This window comes from Pipra filicauda, unplaced genomic scaffold (genome assembly GCF_003945595.2).
Source record: "Pipra filicauda isolate LSUMZ 115617 unplaced genomic scaffold, ASM394559v2 scaffold219_size1829416_pilon, whole genome shotgun sequence".
Classification (NCBI taxonomy): domain Eukaryota; kingdom Metazoa; phylum Chordata; class Aves; order Passeriformes; family Pipridae; genus Pipra; species Pipra filicauda.
Window position 1 is genome coordinate 159,873 of NW_024104331.1, and position 25,440 is coordinate 185,312.

The 25,440-nt window shown below is 53.2% G+C and overlaps 1 protein-coding gene across 3 annotated transcripts; it reads right to left on the reverse strand.

Annotated features, from left to right (window-relative positions):
• Nucleotides 1-6,647: 6,647 nt before the first annotated feature.
• On the reverse strand, nucleotides 6,648-19,722 carry FAM76A (family with sequence similarity 76 member A). Of its 3 annotated transcripts, none has more exons than XM_027740318.2 (10): nucleotides 19,608-19,722; nucleotides 18,099-18,163; nucleotides 17,284-17,338; nucleotides 16,618-16,770; nucleotides 15,550-15,707; nucleotides 15,068-15,154; nucleotides 14,281-14,412; nucleotides 9,171-9,306; nucleotides 8,638-8,739; nucleotides 6,648-7,369 (listed from the first exon to the last, which is right to left on the reverse strand). In XM_027740318.2, the coding sequence occupies exons 1-10, from the start codon at nucleotides 19,686-19,688 to the stop codon at nucleotides 7,283-7,285; spliced, it is 1,056 nt and encodes a 351-aa protein (XP_027596119.1). In that variant the 5' UTR covers nucleotides 19,689-19,722; the 3' UTR covers nucleotides 6,648-7,282. The 3 variants fall into 3 exon arrangements, with proteins under 3 accessions (XP_027596119.1, XP_027596122.1, XP_027596121.1); XM_027740320.2 differs by lacking the exon at nucleotides 6,648-7,369 and adding an exon at nucleotides 7,625-8,372; XM_027740321.2 differs by lacking the exon at nucleotides 14,281-14,412.
• Nucleotides 19,723-25,440: the final 5,718 nt, after the last annotated feature.

Consider the following 25,440-nt stretch of genomic DNA (forward strand, 5'->3'; position numbering starts at 1 on the left):
AGGCCACGGAGATGCTCCGAGGGCTGGAGCCCCTCTGCTCTGGAGCCAGGCTGGGAGAGCTGGGGGGGTTCATCTGGAGAAGAGAAGGCTCCAGGGAGAGCTGAGAGCCCCTTGCAGGGCCTAAAGGGGCTCCAGGAGAGCTGGAGAGGGACTGGGGACAATGGATGGAGAGACAGGACACAGGGAATGGCTTCCTACTGCCAGAGGGCAGAGTTAGACGGGATATTGGGAAGGAATTGTTTCCTGTGAGGGTGGGAAGGCCCTGGCACAGGTTGCCCAGAGAAGCTGTGGCTGCTCCTGGATCCCTGGAAGTGTCCAAGGCCAGGCTGGATGGGGCTTGGAGCAACCTGGGATGGTGGAAGTTGTCCCTGCCCATGGGGGTGGAATGAGATGGGCTTTGAGGTCCTTTCCAACCCAAACCACTCTGGGATTCTGTGAAATGGCACATGAGGACCCTGCACACCTTCCCAGGCAGGTTCTATGTCCAAAATCGCTGAGCTGCCCTGTCACAGAATCACAGAATACCCTGAATTGGAAGGGACCCACTAGGGTCATGAATTTCAACTCCTTGCTCTGCACAGGACAACCCCAAAAATCCCCCCTCTGCACACAGAACCATGTTCCAGCCCTCCAGCCACTCCAGTGCTCCCTGCCATGGAACACTTTGATTAACCTCAAGCAGAGGAGCCCCAAGAATTGAGCAGTTTTCCCCTCCCAGTCTCTACAAGGTCCCAGCCCAGCTCCCGTCCCTTTGGATAAACACCAAGCTCAATGAAAGAGCTGTAGAATCCCAGAATGGTTTGGGTTGGAAGGGATCTTAAAGCTCCTGTCCTCCCACCCCCCTGCCATGGGCAGGGACACCTCCCACTAGCCCAGGTTGCTGCAACGTGGCTTTGAAAAAAAAAAAGGCGAAAAGAAAAAAAAAATAAGAACAATAAAGGAAAAAAAATGAAAGAAAGGGGAAAAAAACCCACCCCCACAAGCACGGGCAGCCCCAGACACAGCACTGGTACTGCTCTGGCACTGCCTGACAGCCTGACATGGCAAAGTCCAGCAAATGGGAATTGCTGCACAAACAACTCCGGGTTTGCCTGGCAACAGCCTCCTCCAGCTCTGTCCTGAGCTCCTGCCAACAAAGGGAACATGTCAGAGCCCCACGGCCAGCACAGCCACAGCAGCCCCCGCAGGGAGGGAGCACATCCCAGTTTCAGATGTCCCTGGTCACTGCTCCTTGTCCTTGTCCCCTTCCCGGGGCTATTTTTAGGGTGTTTCGCAAACACGAGGCTGTTTTTTTAGGGTGTTTTGCACCGAGGGTGTGGGGTCTGTGTGGCTCTGGCCACCCCGAGGTTTCTGCTTCTCTTCTGCCACCTGTGTCACTTCAGAGGCACAATTTGGGGGTTTCATTGCAGCTGCTCTCGGGGGACCTGGCCCTGCACTGCCCTGGGGCTGGAGGGGCTGATTCAGCCTCTGTCCCCTCGGTCCAGCTCCAGCAGCAGCTCCTTTGGCACTGGACACAGAGAAGCTGTGGCTGCCCCATCCCTGGAAGTGCCCAAGGCCAGGTTGGATGGGGCTTGGAACAACCTGGGCTAGTGGAAGGTGTCCCTGCCCAGGGCAGGGGGTGGAACAGGATGAGCTTTAGGGTCCCTTCCAACCCAAACCATTCCAGGATGATTCTGTGATTCCCCCTGAGGCTGCAGCTCTGTGTTTGCTCTGGCTGAACACGTCAGCCTGGAGTGGAAAATCCATCTCTTCCTCTGCAGCACTGAAGGTAACACAGTGTAAGCAAAGCAGGGCAGGGGGGCTGCCTCTGTTCCCCCTTTCTGCCCCCCAAAAAGCTCTGGCTATGAGGGGGACAGGCTGAGATGGACCTGGGCACCCCAGGGCTGGGGAGTGTGTCAGGCCCTGATCCAGCTGGAGATGCTGCCAAGTATTTAATACAAAAATATCCCATCAGAAGACACGGAGGGCTGTGCCAGGAGGATATTTATCCCTGTGTGCTGAGCAGGGGCAGGAGGGGCAGAGCACGGCTGGGTGGGCACTAACCCACGGCCCCAAGTGCCACATCCACGTGGCTTTTAAACCCCTCCAGGGGTGGGGACTCCAACAGTGCCCTGGGCAGCTGTGCCAGGGCTGGACAACCCTTTCCATGGAGAAATTTTCCCAAAATCCAACCTGAGCCTCCCCTGGCACAGCTGGAGGCCGTTCCCTCTCCTCCTGTCCCTTGTTCCCTGGGAGCAGAGCCCGACCCCCCTCTGGCTCCCCCCTCCTGTCAGGGAGTTGCAGAGCCAGAAGGTCCCCCCTGAGCCTCCTTTTCTCCAGGCTGAGCCCCCCCGGCTCCCTCAGCTGCTCCAGCCCCTTCCCCAGCTCCATTCCCTTCTCTGGACACACCAAGTCCAGCTCAAGTCCTTTTCCCACCAGCCTCACTCAGAGCACTTGACATCTCTTCCCCTTTTTGTCCCACTTTGAGCTCATTCCTCCAGGAAATACAACTGCAGGAGGGTTTTCCACACTGGCTGATTCCCAGCCAGGCTCGTTACAATATTAATGGAAAAAAGGTGGCAAGGGAGAGGCAAAACTTCCTCGAGAACAAACCCAAGACCCTGTTTCCAGAAACAGCAATCCTGGGAAACACACACAAGAGCAGGTAATTATTTGGGGTTTGACAGAGCCCTGGTCATCATCCTGCTGACTGGACAAGCCTGGTGCTCCAGGAGAGCTAAACAGGAAGGGAAGGCCGATTGCTCAAGGTGTGTCACCCCAGAGCAAGGTTGGCTGGGGACAACGCCTGCCTTTTGTCACCAGCCAGCAGTTTTGGGCAGCCCAGACCCCCCAGACCCACTGGGGCTTGGTGGGCTGGAAGAAGGAAGCCCAGAGCACTCGTGGGGTGGAGAAGGGAACTGGAATCATGAAATAGTTCAGGTTGGAAAAGATCTTTAAGATCATCGAGGCCAACTGTCCCCCAGCACTGCCAAGACCACCACTGTCCCATGTCCCCAGGTGCCACATCCACATGGCTTTTAAAGCCCTCCAGGGATGGGGACTCCACCCCTGCCCTGGGCAGCTGTGCCAGGGCTGGACAACCCTCTCCTTGGAGAAATTTTCCCTAATATCCAACCTAAACTTCCCCTGGCACAGCTTGAGGCTGTTCCCTCTTATTTCCTCCACAGCTTGGAGCTGTGGAGGGTCAGTGATTCCCAAGGCAGGGAAGGCAGATGGATGTGGCTTTGGCAGCATAAACACATTAGAAACAGTGGTTTGTACTGGTCTGTACTGGTGAGTGATCCCTGTTGCTCTGGGAATAGCAGCAGGAGGGAGCTGTTATCCCCATGTGCTCTGGGAGCTGGATATAGGTGAGGGGGGTCACAGCCAAAACACCTTTGGACTCCTGGGCCAACTCTGAAGGTTTTCTTGGAAGAAGACAAAGGGCAGCTGAGTATTCTTCATGGCAATGTCATGGAAAGAGGGCAAAGCTCCATGACAAAGGAGTAGATCTCACTGGCTGTGTCGGCTGGACCCCTTTACCCAGATCGGGAGCAACACTGAACACTTCCCATCCCTAAAACCCCAATTCCTCACTTCCCTCACCTCTGGAACAAGGCCTTGTGCTCTCCTCTCCTGCCTCAGCCACCAAACACAAAGTCACTAAAAACTTTATAAGATTTGAAAATCCTCGGTGTTGGCTTTTTTAAAGACAATTTTGAAGCCTGTTGCCCCCAGGTCGTGCTGAGCCAGCACTCCCAGAAAACCCAGGAATTAGAGAGGAGTGGAAGGGAGAGTGTTTGTGGGTAATTACCAGCTGGTTAAATTGGTTTAATTCTGCTGCAGGTTCAATCCTGCTGTGGGTTCAACTCTTCTGTCAAGCTGCAGAAGAGTTTACATTCATTTCCATACTAAAGTTTCAGATCCTTGCCCTGGGCCCTGCAAGTTTGGAAAGGAAATATTTATTCAAGTAATTACTTTAAAAAAAACCAAAATCTAATCCTCCTGGTTGGCAGAGCTCAGGAAATGCTTTGCAAGAGGGTTTTGTCGTGCCCTGAAAACCCAGCCACCTCCAGCTCCCCAGGGCAGCTTCTTGGAGCTTCTGGATCTTCAGGAGGGATTTCTGCTGGAAACAGGTGAGGGGCAGCCAAACCTCAGCTCATGGAATGGGCAAAAACACTGACCAAAAACCGGAATTCTCAATTTTGACTTTGATTTCATCACTAGCAGGTGGCTGAGATCAGTCTGGAATATGAGCAACGTGGTCTAGTGGAAGGTGTCCCTGCCCAGGGCAGGGGGTGGAACTGGATGGGCTTTAAGGTCCCTTCCAACCCAAATCATTCCATGATTCTAAGAAACCTGGGATGAGAACCCTGCCCAGTGCACACCATCAACCTCTGGCATGAGATGCCAAAGAAACTTGAAGGGATAACACAGAGACTGGAAGAACAACATGATGAGGAAGATTTCATAGAAACTGTTTTTCTTCACTGCATTTAACTCTCCATTTGGGCGTTTGTCACAATTAATGATTCCCAGAAAAGGGGAATGTTTTTCGTGTGCAACTCCAGGCTTTGAAAGAAAATCATACAGAAATTGCATTTTGAGCTGGAAAAGCTGCTGTGGGGTTTTTCCAACAGAACCAGGGTTTGCCTTTTCCCACCCTGGGAACAGACATCCAAGGCCGTGGCAGCTCCTTGGCCTGGAGTGCTGCTCCTCTTCCCAGGATCCTGCACCCCCAGCACAAAGAAAGCACAAAATGAGCCTTGTGGGTCCCTTCCAACTCAGGATATTCCATGATTCCATGAAAATTCTGAACTACACTCCCACGAGGACCTGGGGGGCATTTCCCAACGGAAATCTCTGGGGAGGTTTTTGCCCTCCCAAATTTCTGCTGGAAAACTGGAAGCTTTAAAAAAAACCAACCAGCACCAAACCCCCACATTTTCCCCCCAGATTTATGGCTGAGGGAAAGACTTTAGAGACACACAGGGGGGTTCACTCACCTCAGGTCTTAAAAAGAAACAACTCCCTTATCCTCACATTTTGTTTTTCCTGCTATTGTTTCCCCGCTCTGTCTTTGTGTGTTCGGGGGAAGAAAACAGGGAATAAATCTTGGATACAGCTGGATGGGTCCTGGGAAGCTGGATGTAACCAAGTAACAGGGCTCCTAGCAACAGGCTTGATGGGAGGATTTAAAGATAGAAAGAAAAGTAGGAGCAAAGCAAACAATGGGAAAATGCCCGACTCCTTCCCAGATAAATCAGCTGCAGGCAGGGGAAAAGGTGCTTTGGTTGTTTTGTTTTTCCTTTCTTTTTGTTTTTGTTTTTTTTTTAAAGCAAACAGAAATTCCGAGCCGCAGATGAAGGGGTTTGGTGTTTGTTTTCTTTTGTTTGTTTGTTTGTTTGTTGTTTTTTTTTTTTAAACCACTTTTACAGGTGTCAGTTTGTACAAATCCAAGCGTCCCTTGAAAATCCAGGTTATTACAAACATACAAAGAAACGATGTTTGGGTGCTACAAATCAGCTACACCAGGGCAGGAGAGCGATTCCTCACGATTAAAAACCCCCAGGGAACGGTATTTACAGGGCCCTCTCTCCCTCCTTGTTGTTTTTTTTTGGTTTTTGGTTTTTTTTTAAAATTTCTGTGTCTCGAGGGGAAGCGGGGGAAAAAAAAAAAGCGAAGCCCCCCCTCCCTCCCCCTTAAAAAAAACCCAAACAAAAACTCCCCCCAGTGCACCTCGTGTTTTTCTAAAAAGTATAAAATTGGGTGAGTTTTTTTTTCCTGCTGTCACGCTCTCGGCGAAGTGTGACAAGTTCTGGTTTTGCTTGTTTTCACGTCAGAGGTCTCTTAGTAAAAACATAAAAAAAAAAAAAAGAAAACCAAAAAGAAGAAAAAAACCTACATGGCAGTGTCCAATGAAAACGTGCTCCTTCCGTGCCAGAAGCCAACATCATCCCAAAAAAGTGCCTTTTGAGTAAAATCGACTTTAGTAACAAATAAAAAAAAATAAAACCCACAAGAGGGTGAAAAAAAAAATAATAATCACAAGCTCTGTTTAAAAGCTTCCTCAAAGCCCTGACGGAGCGGCCGCCCTGCAGCAAAAGGATGAGTTCTCTTACCTGCCTTCACTCCCTGCTCGGGGGTCTCCAAGCCCTGAGATGTTTCTCCACCCCCTGCCCGGATTTCGGGATGCCAAGGAGCTCCTGCCAGCCTGGAGCTTCCCCTCCAAGTGCCTTTTTTCCACCAAAAGAGGCGCCTGGGGGGCCCTGGCCTGGCTGGAAGGGTCAGTGGTGGCTGTGCTGTTTCGGGGCAGCACATCCCTGGTACAGGGAACTCTCATAGCCCTTTGATCCTGCTGGTTTGGAATCAGCAGTGAGAAAAATCCCTGGAGAGCCCCCCCCCCCCAAAAAAAACACTCCCTGGCTCAGGTGGCTGCCTGAGTAAGTGCTTTCCTGGAGCCAAGCTGGCCCCTGCATCTGGAAGGGGCAGGGAAAGGGGGGAGAAGAGGGATCACACCAAGCTGCAGAAGTCATCGAAGCCCCAAAGGTCACCACGTAACCAGGGAGCTGGTGGGGGGAATTTGGGATGGGTTTGGGGCTGTATCGTTCCACTCTGGCTCCCAACCCAAAAGCTCTCATCAGAAAAACAAGGAAACACAAAACCAGGCAGTTTGGTCTGTCGAGTTGACAGAGAAAAGAAGAAGAAGAAAAAAAAAATCCAAAACAAAACACACACAAAAAAATCTTCCAAGATAAATACACAGCCCCCATTTTGGAAGCATCTTCAAAAAAACTGGATCAACCGTTTGTCAGCAGTGGCACAACCTCCCAGGAACATCTGTTGGGCTGGTGAGTTCTTGGCTCCCTTTTGAAGAGGGAACAGTTCAAGGGGAAAAAAGAATCCAGCTCCCACCACACCCAGCTCCCGCTTTATCTGCGGGACAACTGGCCACAGCAATTCCCTCGCAGCAGCAGGCTGGGAACCAGCAAGGAGCCCCTAATGCAGCAGGTTCCTGTTTGCTCATGGAAAGGGCTGGCAGTGGTAGCAACTGGCTAGGGAAAGATTTCTCCCAGAAAACAGTACTTCAGGGGGGATTTAGGAAGGCCTGGGACCTCTCCCTGTGGATGGAAACCGGCCACGCTCGAGCATGCTGTCGGAAGGCAACACACATCAGGAATTCCCATGGAGTCCACGGCAGTGGGACAGTGACAACACGGAGGTTTTGGCTTCCAGGGATCCAGCAGGTCTCCCAGACTCCTTGGCTAATGCTGGGGAAAGCTCCCAGACTGGGGGGTTGGCTTTAAGGGGAGGTTATTGCTCCCGACTTCTCCGGCTTTTTGCCTTTCGACAGGGCAGCCGCTTGCTTCAGGAGTTCTCTGTTCTTGGCCTGGGAACAGGGAAAAGGGGTGTTTAAGGGTATGGATCAGCAGCAGCTCTTGGGTTCCCAGAATTGCCTGGGCAGGAGCTGCTGGCATCCTGCACAGAGGTGGAAAAGGAGGCAGATGTTGAGCTCACCTCTGACCACCTAGAAGGGGCTCTCCCATCCCAGCCCCCCCCAGAAAGGACAAAGATAAAATATTAAAACCTGAGAGCCTGGTCAGAAAAGGATCCATATGAACAATTCAAGGCACCTACAGTACACTCTGAGAGGATTTGAGTTTTATTCTGGAATCAGTGAAACTTCCAGAGCACCAGCCAATACCAGCAGAAAACACTTGGACACCAGAGATCAGGGCAGTCCCAGCCAGAGCTGGGCCCAACATGGAAATCCCCAGGAGAGGCAGGTGGCTGGGACACAACTGCTCCTGGAGCTGATGCTTCCTTCTCCTCCCTCACAGGGAGCAGGAGGCACAGCCAGCCCTCTCCACACCACACACAGATATTCCAGCCTTCAGCCAGGCAGAAGGATGAGCATGGTCAAGGGGATATCACAGCCACCAGCACTCTGACAGCAGCTGGAGGCTCCAAAACCTGCCCTGCACTGGGATACTTCCCCGGGAATGTTGGATGGAGGAGGGGCTCTTTCCTCAGAGGCAACAGAAGCCTTTTGTCTCATCCCCTCCCACCTCTCATCGCTGGGGCTTTAGATCTTTATATACCCAGAGTAATTAAAGGGTGCAAAGTTCATTTCTCTGTCTGATTTCTCCCCCTTTGACCTGATCCCTTCGATGGCTCGGGCTATTCACGCTGATAATCGCTGTTGTCTCCACAGCCCTGGCAAAAATCCTGCTCTCCCTCTTCCCTCCAGCTCAGGGACTTCTTTATTTGGACTAGAGAGATACAGGGCTAAAGGAACTGCCAATCGTTCCTTTGTTCTCCCTCCTTACTGGTCACACCAATCACAAGGAGGCGATTTAGAGGTGCAGGGAGCTCACAAAAGGTTCTGCAGGCTGGAAAAACAAGTTCAAACCTGATTTTGGCAATAGGTAAAATGAGTCTGATGGTTTCAGCCTAGTCCATGAGGGACACAACACAGCACTTTACAACACAGTAAGTGTGAAATGGAGGTTGGAATGCAGTGCAGAGGCTGTAGGACAGGGATGAGAAGGATTAACAGCCGTGTGTGCAGGAGCTCACGGGGTGTTGTGATCAGGAGTGTCCTCAGTCACTCCCAGATAAAGCACAGCCCAGCAAATTGACCCAAGAGTGTGTCACCTGTAACTGCTCCATGACCTCCTTGTGTGTCTTCTCCATCTGGTTCATCTTTGCCCTCATCTGTGATTCCTGGTACTGCAGGTCGGCTTTCAGCTCCGTGATCTGGGAAGAAACCAGGAAGGAGCAAGGGAGCTGGAAGAGGCAATGAATTCCCTCCCCCCAGACGCTCCCTGCCACGGAAAACACCTCTGCAGAAGGTGTGTGAGACTGGCTGAGGTCAGAGACGTGCTGGGGGAGTGCAACCACACCAGAACCCTGTCCCTGAGCAGCACAGGGACTGCAAGCAGCAGCATGTTCACTCCCAGTCTTGCCCACACACAGAGGTCTCCAAGAGAGTGGTCAGGAAGTGACCCTTTATGAAATGAGATCTCCTGGGTGGGTCCAGAGAGCCTCTTGGCTTTGGACAGGAGACAGCCTGCAAACAGCCAGACATGCTCTTGCTCACTCCAAGATAAAAAGCCAGGCTGTGTCTTGGAGTGTGATCTGTGAGAACATTCCAGCCTGCTGGGGGGGAAGCAAGCCAAGGGCTGTACCTTCTTCTCCTTCTCCAGAATCATCTGATCCTTCTGGTGCAGCATCTTTTTTAAAGTAGCCACTTCCTCCTTCAGCTGGGCAATGATGACAAAGTGGTCGGTGCCAGGGGAGTCCAGGGCGAGGTCTGGAGAAAAGCTGCAGCAAAGCACAGGGAGAGGCTCTCAGCACAACCCTCACTTCCACTGAGTCAGGGGAAACTCCCACGGATGCATTCGGATGGGAATCGTTTCAGGATCCTTCAGGATCCTTTTTCAAACCAAAGAGCTGAAGACAGCAATCAGAGAAATACTGAAACTTTTATGATCCCTCTGGAACTCCTTTGCTCACAGGCAGTCCTTGGATGCACCGCAGAACTTCCCACTGAATGTAAACAAACATTCTGGCAGGGAGGGGACATGAAAGAGAAACAAATAACGCCCAAGTTCAACAAACAGAGCAAAGGGAACAGCTAAATTGAAGTCAGCACTGTCCTCAGCAGGAAAAAGGGGTAAAAAACATGCTGGACTTTGTATTTTGGTTCTGCCACGGTAAAGCAATTTAGGGAGAAGCTTCATTATCTCAGAGCAGGAAAAACTCTCTGGGAAGACAGAGAAATAGCTGAGCACATCACCTGTACACCACCAGGTCTCTAATCATAAGCAACCAGCTGGGAACTTATCTGGACTGGTAAATCACAAACCTCCCTACGAGACACCCAGTGACCCGGGGCAGCCACACACAGTCCTGTGCTGCAGGAATATTCTGGATCATAAGATACCACAAGCTGCAGCCAGAGGCCCAGGGAGCTCACCCGATTTTTCCCTGCCCTCTGTTCCACCCCTAAGGCTGTTTTTTATCTCCTGGTGCTAAGAGGGCAGTGCACTCCCAGCCACACACACCTGAAACTGCTGTATAAAAACTGAGCAGCAATGAGACAACAAAGCCTAACCTAGAAGATGGACTTCAGGTCTGGCTGTTATCAGATAAATAAAGATAAATCGCCAGGGTCACCTGGAGCCTGACTCTTTTTTTTTTAAAGCCTCCAGAGTAGGTCATCACTGAGCTCTAAAGCTGGGAGCTGCAGCAGGGTGTGGCAGGCACGTGTGGAAGGCACGGTCTGAACCCAAAATTCTGCCTCTCTCAAGGATGTTTCCACCTCTGAGCTTTCAGTTCCCCACCAAGGCAGAGAGTACCCACTGCTCACCTCACACGGGGTCTCCTCTAGCGCCTGGAAACGATCCATTTCCTAATTAAAAGCACAGCCTGCTTTGACTGGACTCGTTAGTGAGGATGTGGCAGGAGAAAGGCTCCTTCCCCCACTGTGCTGGGGATCTACAGAGGGGAACTAAGCAGAGGCAGCTTCCCAGATCTGAGAGTCAGAGGATGGCCCTGAGGCGCTGGGAAAGAAAGCTTGGCAAAGGAAAACTCGGGGCTGAGGGGCTGCAGGAGACAGCCCGCGGTGGAGGAGCCTGGCATGGCTAAAACATGCTGACAGCAGAGCCCACACCGAGATGTGGCAGCACTCTGGGCACGCTGGATCCATTTTAAAACTGTTCCCGAGTAGTTTTCCCAAGCGCAGGCTGTGCAGGATGATGGTGGGAGCTCCATCACCTTCCTGTGTGCAAGCACGTTACCAACAGCAGCTTTAATTTCCCACTCAGTGCAAATATGCTGGGGAGGAGAGGGAGAAATCAAAAAAACCCCAGCCTCCACGGAGAAAAAAAGGCTTCCTCACCATTCCCTCTGGCTAAAAACAATCCCTTGACACACCATTCCTTTGCCCAGGCACGCTTCCCTCCTGCCGTGCCCTGGGGGGATAAAGAGTGCTGGGAGATGCTCCCATTTCCCTGAGCAGCTCCAGCAGGAAAAATTCCCTGCTTGGCAGCTCCTGCTGCCCAGCACGTCGTGGAGCAGGGAAGGTGAGAGCCAGCCCTGCCACCCAGTGGGGAGAAGGGACAGGAGGGACACCAACCTTCCACAGAGCACCCACCAGCTGGGAACGAGGGCTTGGAGTTATCAGGGATCCCCTGCTGGGGGGGGGGAGATAAAGTATAAATAAATATCAGGCAGGTACTTTCCTGTCCAGTTGCTGCAAAATGCCCCCTCAAATATGTCAAGGTGCTAATTAAAAAAGCAGCTTTTTTTTTTTTTTGATTCCCTCTTCTTTTATATTTTTTGAAGGCTGACAAATGAAAGGTTCCTCTGTCTTTAAGGGAGCAGCCTGAGACTCCAAAACTGGAAGGAAAACTGCCAAATGCAAGTCACTTCATTCCTTTAAAAAACAGATCAGGAACTAAAACAACCAAGCAAAAAAAAAAAAAAAAAAAAAAAAAGAGCCATATCCTCTATACAAATACACTCAGCATCCCTGGGCTAGGTCGGTGGGCATGTGCTCCCCCTGTTCAAACAGCCGAAAATGCACGTTGCTAATTAAAGGGGAATTGATGAGCTCCCGTTGTTTTCAGTGCAGACAGAGGACAAAAATGGAGCTGTTCCAAAGGCACCTGGCTCTCTATTGACTGGAACAGAAACCAAATTGACTGCCTTAAACTCCACACCTGTTAAATGGCTGAAATTAGGCAAAGCAAATGCCAAGCTTAAGGATTTTGCTATTCAAGTCAGGCTGGCGTGAAGAGGCACAGATCAGGCATGGAACCAGCAGCCAGGCTTCACCTCAGACAAAACCCACCTAGAATACAGCAGCCAGCCCTGGGCCCCCAACACCAGGAGGGCCTGGAGCTGCTGGAGCGAGTTCAGAGGCCACAGAGATGCTCCAAGGGCTGGAGCCCCACTGCCCTGGAGCCAGGCTGGGAGAGCTGGAGAAGAGAAGGCTCCAGGGAGGCCTTGGAGCCCCTTCCAGTGCCTAAAGGGGCTCCAGGAGAGCTAGAGAAGGACTGGGGACAAGGGATGGAAGGACAGGACACAGGGAATGGCTTCCCACTGCCAGAGGGTAGGGTGAGATGGGATATTGAGAAGAAATTCTCCCCATCCCTGGAAGTGTCCAAGGGAGCAACCTGGGCTAGTGGAAGGGGTCCCTGCCCGTGGCAGGGTGGAATGAGATGGGCTTTAATGTTCCTTCCAACCCGAACCATTCTGGGATTCCAAGAAAAACATCTCTCACATGCAAAACTCCATCCAGGCCAAAGGACCAGCATCTGGACCTGCACTCCCCCCACCACCCCAAAAGCTGGTGCAGTTCAGCCCAAGTCCCACAGTTTTAATCTTTTTAAAGCCAGGACTCTTCTATGCAAATGAGAACCTTTTCTGTGCAAAATGAGGACCCTTTTACAAGGCAACTTTGCCGCTGAGCACCCTCAGGCACCGCTGCCCTCCCCCAGCTGTCGCTGCCTGGTGTTAAAAGCCCAATTTAGCACCTTGTTTGCAGTGAGAGGAGAAGGGGCCACAGCCTGTTCCCTCTGCAGAGCCTGCAGTGTAAAAACGAGAGAGGATGGGGACATCAAAACTGCCCAAATGAGGACCAGGAGAGCTCCAGAGGCTGGAGGTGAAGCCAGAGTAGGACTGAGGGGCGGGATTAGTAAGGATTAGTAAAGCCAAGTCTGCTGCAAGATGTGCTGAGAGCACTGTGAGGGAAAACCACCGCCCCTGCAGCGGGGCCAGAGCTATTTGCTCCTCCCAGAGCTCCCCCAGGACAAACCATTCAACACCACCCTTTAAATGACTGTTGGGAATCGCCCTGTCCCCACAGTCACAGCCATTGGGAGCAAGAGCCACCCAAAATATGTAAGCAAACACATGCAGAGAGAATTCTGTAAGACACGGTAAAGGAATTCCTACAGTATCCAAAAAGGAGCGACGATTTCAGATAAGCTGGACCTTGTTGGAGGTGTTGCCAAAGTCAACTGAGCTCAAACATGCCCAAATTTTGCCCAGGTGAGGCTGCACCAGACTGTGCTGCTGCAGACCCCAACCCCATGCCCAGGCTCTGCCCCAAACTCCAGGCTGACTCTGGGGAGGACAATCTTACAGAAAATACTGTAAATGGGGAGGGTTTTAGGGGTTCATCCTCACAAAAAAGAAAAAAAACCAACCTCAGGAACTCCAAAACCCCATTCCATGAACCCCCATTATTATTCCACTCAAGACACATGTGTCTATTTAAGGCAGCTGCAGCTCTTGCCTTTTCTGCAGCACGTTGCTGGAGCTCTTTAGTTGCTAAATTTACACTCAGTTTGTTACTGGGATTCATAAAAAAAAAAAAAAGTCTGTAGCAAGGCCCACAGCCTTGGCAGGAGCCAGACTGACAATATCTGACACGAGAGCAGGAAGGAGGCACTTGATTGCTCCAATCCATGCTCCTGTTTTCTAAAGGAATGGCTTGAGCAACCCCAGAGCACTGGACATTTCAGGGTTTGGGTGTTTTTAAGCCAGCAGGGCTGTTACAGGGAGTTATGAGATCTCAGCCCAGGATTTAATGGGGAGATAAAAACACTTGGTGCTGTCCTACAGCCTCTCTAGAGGGAAAGCTGCAGCAGGACTGAAGGGCTGCCCCAGTTCTACCTGCAACCTGTGTCCAGCCTCTCCTTTGGCTCCAGCAGCGCTGAAGGGAGATGAATTCTGACCCCTCTGTGCTCAGCCACGGCTCCCAAGCTATATTTAATCCTTAAATTTTTTCAACTTTTTAGTTACAACACTGCTCAGGTGGTAAATGGTCTTGTAGACCACTCTGTGGGAGCCACTGCCCTACAAAATCACTGGAGGTCTATTTTAGAGAATCATGGAATGGTTTGGGTTGGAAGGGACTTAAAGAAGATCTCGTTCCACCCCCCTGCCATGGGCAGGGACACCCTCCACTAGTGCAGGTTGCTCCAAGCCCCATCCAACCTGGCCTTGGACACTTCCAGGGATGAGGCATTTCCCATGGGAGCATTTCAGACATCAACACTGACTGGGTGTCAACAGCATCTACAGCATCATCTCTGTGATCTCAGAGACATTCAAGGCAGGTGGTGATGAATTACCAGGGGCTTTACCAGACCCTTTGGCACTAACTACGCTCTGGTCCATGCTCCCAAATCCCTGCTGTTTAGAAAGAGATCCATGGAGAGGGAGAGTTCCCGTGTGTGAGGCAGTTCCCAGGGAGGGAGGGGAGAAAACAACAGGTGATCTCACTTCAGGATGTCAGTGCCTTGAGCAACAGGACAATGGTGGGCCCCGAGAGCCTGTTGGGAAGCAGCCCACTGCGCCAACGTGGACGGGGCCCTCTGGATAAGGGGGCAAAGCATCTCGGGAGAGGAAGGAACGCTGAGAATCAGAGAGGAAAGGCAGGAATGAAAATATGCATGTACAAGACCACAAAAACACAAATCCACCTTAATCTCCTGTTTTCGCTAGTGACCCCCATCCTGCTGCACAGGCAGCTGGTGACAACGTGACCCAGCACTGAGTGTGACAGCAGAATGGGGTTGGATGCTCTCACAGAATCATGGAATGGTTTGGGTTGCAAGGGACCTTAAAGCTCACTTCATTCCACCCCCCTGCCATGGGCAGGGACACCTTCCACTAGCCCAGGTTGCTCCAAGCCCCATCCAGCCTGGCCTTGGACACTTGCAGGGATGAGGAGTCCACAACCTTTCAAGCAAAGCTGTTCGGTTGCTCGTCCCTCCCCCAAAGGCAGGAGGGGACATGGGAGGTGGGTCTGGATCCTCTCCTGTCCTCCGAGGGTCTCCCTGCAGGAGCACAAACCCTGCAGGTGCTCAGTACTGTTTTCCTCTTCCAACCTGTGTCTAAATGCCAGGCAACACTGGCCTGCCAGGTTCTAGTGCAGCCCCTCGAGGGCCCAAAGCCCGAGATCCCTGCTCTGGCATAAGAGCTTCCTGCTGTTCACACACAACTCTGTCTTAGATAAACTCAGCAAACAAGCCCACCCACCCACAATTTCCCCATGTAACAAGCTCACCTGTCACCATTGGCAGATATGGCGTCAAACTTGGCTTTCTTCTTTGGGATTTCGTTCTGAATGGAAGAGGTGGATAAGGTTTTCTGGCTAGAAAAAAAGGAGGAAGTTGTATGTCAGAACCTGAATGACTTTCAGTCTAAGACAGAGAGAGGCAGATAAATATTCCCACCCACTTTGATCCCATTAAAACAATATTTCCCGGTGCAAGAAAGAGCGATAAAAAATTCATTCCTTGAAGAGTCGCTGGAGACTAAAAATAATCAGAAAACAATGAGTCAGGCAGAGCAGCACGTGGGTGAAGAACTCCTGCTGAAAAATCTGCATTTTAATCATTACATTCTACAAATGCAACTTCCATTGTGTACAAGTTCAGCAAGTCAGATCACAAGTCTGCAGCACAGTGGGGTTTAAAAACAAGCAAAGCCTGGCTTAGCCAGGTCCTCCTGCACTTAGACAGTGCCCAAAGCCTTCCCCAAGGTTACCTGTTGTAGTGGCTGCCACTGCTGAGCCTGCTGAACTGCTCCTTCTCCTGCAGGCTGGCCCGGGAAGAGCTGCTCAGGTGCTTGCACTGCTCTTTGGTCTTCTGCAGGACCCGTTTGTAGGACAACGTGCACAACCAGCACAGCAGCTTCCCATCCACCTGGAAAGGGAGGGAGAAAGGAGTTTGGGCCTTTTTTTCCCTGCTCATAAAGCAAATAGAGAAAAGGCAAAAAGCACCCTCAGGCTTAAGATCACGTATGAACAAGCAGGGACTCAAAGAGGATCCCCTGGATGGACACCAAACCAGCAAGAGGAGGCTCAGCAGGACAGGGATTATCAGAGCAGCCTCCTAAATGAGGAGATGTTTACAGTCTGCAGGAAGCAGGCCTTGGGAATACAAACATTGGGAATACACACCTCCTACAGAGCACTTAGGGTGTTTAAGCCAAGGCTGTGCAGAAGCCATGGAATGGGTTTCCTGGTACAACAGTTCCAGCTCCTTCCAAATATCATTCCCCATCCCTCTCCCCGAGCAGCACCTCGCTTCTCACTCAGAGGCCTCTGCTCCTCTGCCACCCCTTGGGATAAATCTAAGAGATCTTTCTCAGTAGGTCTGGCAGAGGAGCAGAAGGGGCTTAAAAATTAAACAGCTCTAAAGCACAGCAAAGCTCAACTCCCCAGAAACACTCCATAACCAAGGGACAACCCCTTTTGGAACCATGGAATGGTTTGGGGTGGAAGGGACCTTAAAGGTCATCCAGTCCCACCCCCTGCCATGGGCAGGGACACCTTCCACCATCCCAGGTTGCTCCAAGCCCTGTCCAACCTGGCCTTGGACACTCCCAGGGATGGGGCAGCCACAGCTTCTCTGGGCAACCTGTGCCAGGGCCTCCCCACCCTCCCAGCCAACAATTCCTTCCCAATATCCCATCTAACCCTGCCCTCTGTCAAGGTGAAGCCATTCCCCCTTGTCTGATCAGGAATGCTGGAGAAGCCGTGAAGGAGGTGGGCAGAGGATCACTGTGATGAGCCCTTTCCCCTTTCCAGCCTCCTTTTCCAGCAATACTGACCTTCTTCCTGTCGTCCTTCCTGTCGAAGGCACACTGCTGCTTGCACTGCTCACACGAGTGAGGGGGGCCATACTTCTTCTCCGAGTTGGTGCAACGCTGGCACTTGTTTCCAATAAATGCTGCTATGATGTTGCAGTACTGGCAGGGCTTTGGCTTCAGGAAACAAGAACAACTGATTAATACATTGCTCCTTCCCCTCCTCCCCCTAATTTCTAATTTTTCTTTCCTCATATGACGCTGATCCAAGAGACATAACTCCATTTGGACCCCTGGCCTCCAGCTGGGTGTATCTATCCATGGCACCCAAGTGCTGTGAAATCTTTAGAAAAACGTCTAACACCCAAACAGAACCAGTCCAAATCTCTATTTCAGACTTCAGACAGGCAGGAAATAAAGATTTATCACTGCTTCCTGCAGCAATCTCGGTCTGTAAGCACACTGCTGTTTCTGCTGGGTATCGAACAGATCATTTCCTGGCCTTAAATGATGCAAAGCTGCTCTTTTTCGGCGCTAAAAGAAGAGAAAAAGTCAAAGCTTCACGCTTGAGTGACCTGTGGTATTGATCAGTCATGCTCTTACAGCAGAGCCAGTCCATAAACTGCTCTGGGATTTCAGCAGGATAAAGACAAGAGAGATGAAAGGAAGGGAGGCTCATGAATCACTTACTGTGCCGTAGAGCTTCACGTTCTGAGCACACTTCTTGCATATTGTGTTGGTTTTGCTGTTAAAAAAAACAAAGGGCAGGTCATTCCACTGACACTTCCTGACAGAAAATGAAACTTCTGTGGTTGGGAATCCCAGGATCCCTGGGTGTGATCCCAGCCTCCCCTCTGCTCCATCTCTGGGACTCAGATATCAAAGTGCTCTTCCTAACCCCATCTGGCTGAGCAAAAGTTGCCAAAAAGTGGCATCACTAAGAGTTGTCTTTTAATTAAGGCATCCCCAGATGACACCAGTTTTTTTTTGTCCTTACGAACACAGGATTTGATCACTGACTAATTGGGAGCAGGAGTGATTCAGCACCATCCTGGAGGATGAGGGTAAGGCAGGTGAGGACAGAAGTGTATTTGTCAAGCAAACACAGGAAGGAACACCCCACTTGGCTCTGGGTTTACCAGTCCTCCCTCTGACTTGTCAAAATGCAAAAAGGCAAAAGCCCAGCTGAAGGGAACACGACAGGAAGGAAGTTCTGGGTACCAGAAATCAGGTAAGAGGAAAATTCGTGGGCAGAAACACCAGAGCCTTCACTGGAAGATGCATCTGAGCGCCGACCAAAAATAAAACCCAAGCAAAAGGTGTGACCCAAGGGCACTGCAGACACTGGGACTCGCCCAGCAGACCTTTGAAGGCGGGCAAAGGTCCCCCAGGTATTCCATGGCAGCAATTACGGCTCAGTCAGCAGAGGTGTGGAAGCACTACAGTCACCCAGGTGTGTCTGCTCCACAGGAAACATGGATCTGCCCAGCTCAGCAGGCATTTACCTTTCCTGCTGGAATTCAGTCCTGCAGTAAGTGCATTTAACAATGGGGTGAGCAATCCGGCACTCCTGCAAGGACACAGGGGTTCAGTGAGGTGCAGTGCTGCTCCCACGCTCCCATTCCCCAAATCCCACAGCTCCTGCTGCCCTCCACTCCCAAACGCTTCCTGCCTTTAGTCATGATGGACAAGGGAGGCTGGCAGGGATGTGTCACAGGTGAGCCAGGAGTGAACTGAGATCCATGACCGGGGCTTGTTTGTGCCCGAGCAGGGACACGGGGTGGCCTGGGCTCCCAGGGCAGGAACACACAATCCTGCCTCAGTTACTCACAGCTCTGCCCTCCAGCAGCTCCCGGTGCCTCCAGCCCTGCTCTCCTCCCATCATAGCTCTCTCAGGCTCCCCACACTCACCTGCTTTGCCCCAGAGATCCCACATTACTCCAGTTCCTGCCCCATCTCATCCCTGATTTCATTCTTCCCCACCTAGACTGTGCCCCAAAACCCACCTCCTTCTTTCAAGGTACCATCAGATCTCCCATTTGTGTCCCCAGACGCTCCCAAACCTCTCAGGACCCCCCAAACCCTCCACACCTCTCTCCTTGCTAAGAGCCCTCCTCACAAACAGCCCTTCAGGTGCCCCCAGGCCTTCCCTCAGGAACAGCCCCCCATGTCCCCCCAATATCCCCATGACTCCCACTCCAACACCCTCCAAACACCCCCAGCACCCCCAAACTGCCTTCAGTGCCCTCAGGTCCCCCTGACAAACAGCTCCTCTCAGCGGCTCCCCAGATACCCCCCTGACAGCCCCCAGGCTCTACCCCTTGCTCCAGCCCCTCCAAACCTCCCAAATGTTCCCAGGGCCTCACCTACACTCCCCCCCGCCCACCCCACAGACCCCAAATAGCCTCACAACTCCCCAGTCTCCATAGATACCCCCAGTGCCTCCTCACAAACAGCCCCTCAATTACCCTCAGTCCCTCTAAGAGCCCCCAGACCCCTCAAAAACACCCCCTGCCTGCCCTCCCTCACAAACAGCGATCCAAGGGGTAAAAACCCCTCAGCCCCCCCCCAACTACCTCACAGACAGCCTCTCCCAGCAGCTCCCTCACAAACTACCTCCCCAATTCCCTCATAGACCACCCCCTCCAATTCCCTGACAAGCTGCCCTCCCCAGCCCCCTCACAGACCGCCCCCCATCAGCCTACTCATAAACTGTCCCCCCCAAGCTCCCTCAGTTCCCTCACAACCCCCCACCCTCAGCTCCCTCACAGTTCCCTCACAAACAGCCCCCCAAAGACCACCCTCCACGATTCCCTGACAAACTGCCCTCGCCAAACTCCCCCATCAGCCCCCTCATAAATAACCCCCTAAGCTCCCTCACTCAGACTGCCCCCCCAAGTCCCCTCACAGCCCCTCAGTCCCCACACCGCCTCCCCCACGTCCCTCCCAGCCCCCTCAGCGCCCTCCCCCTCACCCCCCCGACCCTCCGCCCGCTCCCATCCCCAGTCCCGGACCTTGCAGAGCTGCTGTCCCTGGCTGAGCGCCTCGAAGGGGAAGCGCTGGTGGCACTTGGTGCAGGCGTACAGCGCCGCCATCCCGCCGCCCTGCTGACAGGCGCGGCCCCGCCGCCCCGCCCCGCAGGCCCGCCCCGCCCTCGACCGCCGCCCATTGGTTGCGCGCCGCGTCACTCATGCCGCAACAGCTTCTGATTAGTTTGAAGTGCCGTCAATCAGGGCGGGGGGGCGGGACGGAGCCCAACGTCACGTGGGAGTGGGCCTGCGGTGATGCAACCGCCCGGCCCCGCGTGACGCGAACCGCGGGGGAGGTCTCGCGAGATTTCGAGCGCGGGGGCGGGAGAACCCGGAAGTGGGGCTGGAATTGAGCTGGTCTTAACTGGGCTGGGACTGGGAACAGGGCTAGGCCAGGGCCGGGCTGAGACAGGGCCAAGGCAAGGGGCTGAGCTGGGAGAAAGACCTGAACTAAACCAGGGCCACAGGAGGGGGCTGGGCTGGGCTGTGCTGTGCTGTGCTGTGCTGGGCCAGAACTGGGAAAAGGAACTGAGCTAAGACAGGACCAGGAGAAGGGACTGGGCTGGGTCGAGCAGGGCTGGGACAGGGTTGGAAGAAAGAGCTGAGCTAAGCCAGGGCCACAGGAAGGGGCTGAGCAGGACCAGGGCCAGGCTAAGTGGAGTTGAGTCAAGGGAAGGGGCTGAGCTGGGCTGGACTGGGAGGAAGAACTGAACTAAGCCAGGGCTATGGGAAAGGGTTGAACTGAGCTGGGAGAAGGGGCTGAGCAGGGCCAGGCCAGGGCTGGGAGAAGGCAGCTGAGCTGGACCTGGGCCAGGCCAAGTGGGGCTGGGTCAGGCATAGGGGCTGAGCTGGGCCAGGGCCAAAAACCCATCCCTGGAGGTGGCTCTCAGTGCTCTGGGATGGGCGACAAGGTGGGGATGGGGCATAGGCTGGACTTGATGATCTCAGGGGTCTTTTCCAACCTCTGGGATTCTGTGAAGGGGCTGAGCTGGGCTGAGGGAAGGGTAAAGGAGGGGGAGGGATGGCAGGGCTAAACCAGGACAAAGTGAAAGGGAGATGAGGAACTGGAGTGTGGTGGGGAAGGGCAGAGGGAGGAATGGGGGCTGGAAGAGGAGTGGAAGCTGAGTTAGAACTGGGCTGGGGAGATGAGGAGCTGCTGCAGTGAGGGGAAGGTCTCTGTGGAGGTGGGTGAAGGAGGGTTAGGGCTGGGGGAAGGAAGGAAGGAAGCAGAAGGAGGTGGGGAGGAGGAGGGGATTTCTCCACCTTTAGGGCGAGCAGAGCCACAAGGAGACAGGGGCAGGGCAGAGGGAAAACTGTGGCTGGAGGGGTTGAGAGAAAGAGAATTGGAGGAAGAGGAAGGGAGAATGAGGCAGGAGGTGGTGTCTGCAGGGAGAGGAAAACCTCCACCTGAACTTGCTTCCCCCTTTGCTCTGGCTCCAGCAGCTGCAGCTGCTCACCCACCAGTCCCAGGCACAGCCAAGGCTGGGATTCCAGGGGTGGGTCTGCCCCTGGTGTGGGGAAGGGTCGGAGCAAACTGCAGCTCCCTGTGTTTGCAGCTTGGCAGCAGCTCCAGGTGGGAGCACGGGGGAGATTTGGCCCTGTTTCATTTCTGGAGTGGGGTTGGACTCGCTGCAGCCAGGGCAGGTCACACTGCACACAGACAATAAATGCTCATTTTTCTCATCCAGTAATTGTCATTTTGTACAATGTGACACAGGGGAGGTGCTGTGAGCTGACAGCCCAGAGGAATGGGGGAATTACAGCATTTTGGAGTTAAAAACTCACTCTAAAGCCAAGACAGAGCGAGCAAAAGGCAGTAACTACTCACAGTTGTGTTAATAAACCCACGGTGTGATCTGCTCCCTGTCCTCCTGCACCCTTCCCTCTCTCAGGCACTCAGGGATACCTTGGAATCTTTGGGAAACTTCTATCCTTACCTTTTTTTTTTTTTCCCCTACACCAGATGACAGAGTATTCCCAGTCCTGGCTGGTGCAATTGGAAGCTGAAATCTGAGCTGCTCAGGCTTTCCCAGGAAGGACCGGGGGAGTGTCTTGGGTTTTTAGCTTGGCTGCGTGGGTGTGCATAATAAACCCGGCTTCTGCTGTGCTTGGCTACCTCGGGGACTCGTTCTAATCACCGGGCAAATGTGCTGTGTGTAGGAGAAATGCTTAATTTCATGAAATTAGCCGCATTGTGCTGGATGCCGGGCGCTGATTGGGAAACATCCCGTCGGTGGGAAGCGGGAGGCAGAGCTTGGCAGAGGCGGGGGATGGCTGGGAACAAACCCCGCCTCGCTGCTCAGGGGCTGCCGCGCTCCCGGGAAGGGTTTTGGAGGACGAGGAGGAGGCGGAGGGTTGGGGCCGCCCGGGTTTTGGGGTTTGACAGCACCTGGAGGAGGGAACCGCCCGCGATCTGTTACAGGAAATCCTGGAATGATTTGGGCTGGAAGGGACCTTAAAGCTCATCTAATTCCACCCCCCTGCCATGGGCAGGGACACCTTCCACTAGCCCAGGTTGCTCCAAGCCCTGTCCAACCTGGCCTTGGACACTTCCAGGGATGGGGCAGCCACAGCTTCTCTGGGAAACCTTTTCCAGTACCTCACCACCCTCTGAGTAAAGAATTCCTCCCTAATACCCAACCTAACCCTGCCCTCTTTTAATTTGAATCCATTCCCTCCTATCCTACCAACTAAAGCCTAAAAGTCAGGGTGTGGGGGTGGGTGTGTGTGGAGTGGCAAAATACCTCGGGCTGAAAAGGAGAGGGAATGGTTTGGTTTGAGCCCGTGAACAACAGACCTGCCAGAGCAGGCGCCAAGGGAGAAGCATTTGGCTGAGGGAGAGCGTTTGTAAAGCTGCTACTGAGGGAAGTGTGAGAAGGAACCTTTAGGAAGCCGCTGCCTCGGTGATTTTCCAGGAGAGCTGCGCTGGCAGCAAAGCGGCTCCGAGCTTTGCAGAGCTTGGAAGGCTGCTCAGATTAATTGGATGCACCATTTCGTCGTGGAACGGTTTGGGCTGGAAGGGATCTTAAAGATTAGCTCATTCCACGCCCCTGCCATGGGCAGGGACGTTTATTTGTGCCCCAAACCCCTCTGGCTACTGTGTGAGACAGCAAAAGTGACGTGGGGTCCCCTGGATTGTGGTCTTTGCCATCCTAAAGTCTCAGGGTTTTAGGTAAAACACGTCCTTCCCCTCTGTGAACCACCTGCTCTGTCCTGGGGAGATCCAGCCCCCCTGGAACCCCTTCCCCAGGGTGTAGGAGTGTTGTTGGGAGCTCTCCATCAACTCCCCCCCTCCCCCCCAGGTCGTCTGGAGCATTTGAGAGCCAAGAAGTTGCCAAGGCAAGTTTGATTCAGCCCCTGTTCCCTGACACCGTCTGTGGTTCTCTGTAAATCACTAACAGATAATAATTTCATATTCTGGCTCTGCGTGTCCCCTGCCTGCTGAATAATTACCTTGTTTTGTGCGAGCCGTGAGAGGTTTTCACAGATAATTCATCCAGCGGGGAGAGGCAGCCAGATTTTGGGCTGGAGCACATTTTCTGGCCACCTGGCATTGCTGCACAAAGGTCTGTGCTGGAGCACAGCTGCCTCCGGAGGGAAGTGCCGTATCCAGGACAGCCGAGGGCAGGGCGAAGAACCAAACCCGGCTGAAATCCCGGCCGCCCTCCCTCGGAGGATAATTTAGCTTGGCAAGCCCAGCCCACCCTGAATTGCTGGATGTGTGGACAGATTGATCCCACAGATCTGGATGCTCTCAGCCGCAGAGAGGCCGTTTCACTGGAAACAGGATTCCTCCCAGGAGCGGTTTGTGATGGTGAGCTCTGTCTGGGCTCGCTCCCCACGGCCTGGCCGGGGCTGAGGGGGGGTTGGAGCCCAGTGTGGAGCTGGGATTGCCTCAAGGTTCCCATCCCCATGCCAGGGGTGAGTTGATGCGGGGCAGGAGGAGAAGGGATCATCCCTGTGCCCGTATCCTGGAGGCTCCCAGAACCAGGGGAATTGCTGATGTCACTGTGCTGAGGGGGCTCCAGTCACAGAATCACTGAGGTTGGAAAAGAACGCCGAGATCATCGAGTCCAACCTGTGCCCCATCCCCACCTTGTCACCCAGCCCAGAGCACTGAGAGCCACCTCCAGTCTTTCCTTAAACACTTCCAGGGGTGGGGACTCCACTCCCTCCAATGCCTCACCTTTTTGTGAAGAATGAGACATCTCAGCCCTGTCCTTCACCCCCTTCACCCGACAGAGAGCACAGTGTCCCCTTTAGCATGGACTCCATCCCATCACAGGGACATTGTTGAGTTGAAGCCACACCTCACCGTGACTGACAACCCTTTGCTGAGCATCTTCATGAATCAATTCCCAGAGAAGCATCAGGAGAGCATCAGGCAGGACAAACAAGCTGTTTGGAGGCTCGGGAGAGCCCGTGAGGTGGCCAAACAGGCTCCCACCTCCAGCACAAGCCACCACCAGCTTGGACTTTCTCCAGAGGGATCAGTGTGCAGGCAGACACCGTCTCTGCCCGGTTTAAGCACTGGAGCACCAGCCTGAAGGAGAAGTTGAGGGTCTCAAGCGGGTGTGTGGGAGGTGGGTGCCAAATCCTCTCACCTTTCACTGTCTGGGCAGTGCTTGCTCCCCTAAAGCACCAACCTCAGCTGATATTTCCTCGTCAAGGCATCAAATTTGGGGAGTTTCCTGCTGCTCTGCAGGCAAGGTGCCTCTTCCAAAAGCAACCTTAAATGCAGACCTTCAGGCCAGCTTTGCTTCCAATAAACAGCAGGGTTTGGAGTGGTTGTGCTTTGCTGTGCTCTGCAAAACCTGGAGCCACTCTGAGGTTTGGGTGCCCAGGGAAGTCTGGAGGTCACGGCTCAGCCGGGCTGGGAGCCAGAACCCACGGCTGGCTCTGCAAACCTCCCTCCAGGTATGTCCTTTCTCGTTTCCTCCCTTTTCAAATATCATAAATGGGTCTGTTTTTTTTTTTTTTTTAAGTTCCCAGCCATCCTGAACTACCCACGCTCGGAACTGCAATATCCCTCCTGCCACAAATGCAGAATTTCAGTAAATGCTTCCTTGGGGGTGCAAAACCTCCAGCTCTCAGAGCCACTTGCGTGTTCAGCAGCAAATTCAGGACATCACCTCTCCAAAGGGAGTCTGAAAGTCACGGTCCCCTGAAAGTCAAAGCATGTTTTATTGACTGCAGTCAAGAGAATCAAAGATCTGGAGACCTGGACTCCCACGGAATAAACCACATTAGTCCTGTGCAGGGATCATTCCTCTCCCAGACGTGAATTCCAGTCAGCCTCCCCTGCTGGGAATGATTAAAGACCCCTTTAGCAATCAGCAAAGTGTCATATAAGCAGGTGAACAAGTGAAAGAAAACAAGGGGAAGTGTTGACCTGCCCCCCTCTGCTGGGAGCAGTCACATTGCCGGGATGGAAGTGCAGCTCCCTGGGTGCTGCCGGCTGTTTGCTGTGCAAAATTGGGATGTAGCCACGGGGGATGGCACTTCTCAACTACCAAACCCTCATTCTGGGGGAAGGCACAGCCTGTGCAGATGCAGACACAAGCCAGGGGTGATTTTTCCCCTCTCCTAGGCTCCCTTCCCCAGCTGCTAGCCGGGCTCAGGCTGGGAAGGCAAACTGGGAAGCTCTCACTGGCAGCTTTAGGCTGCCCGCTGGAGCTGCCAGCTTGGCTCCAGTCCCAGGTTGGACATCAGTAGGGAGCCCAAACCCCAAGAATGAACCTTCACACCACACTGATCTCCAGCCTGGACACCCCAAGAACAGCACCGCCCTCGCCAAACCCTTGGCTTATGGTGAGGT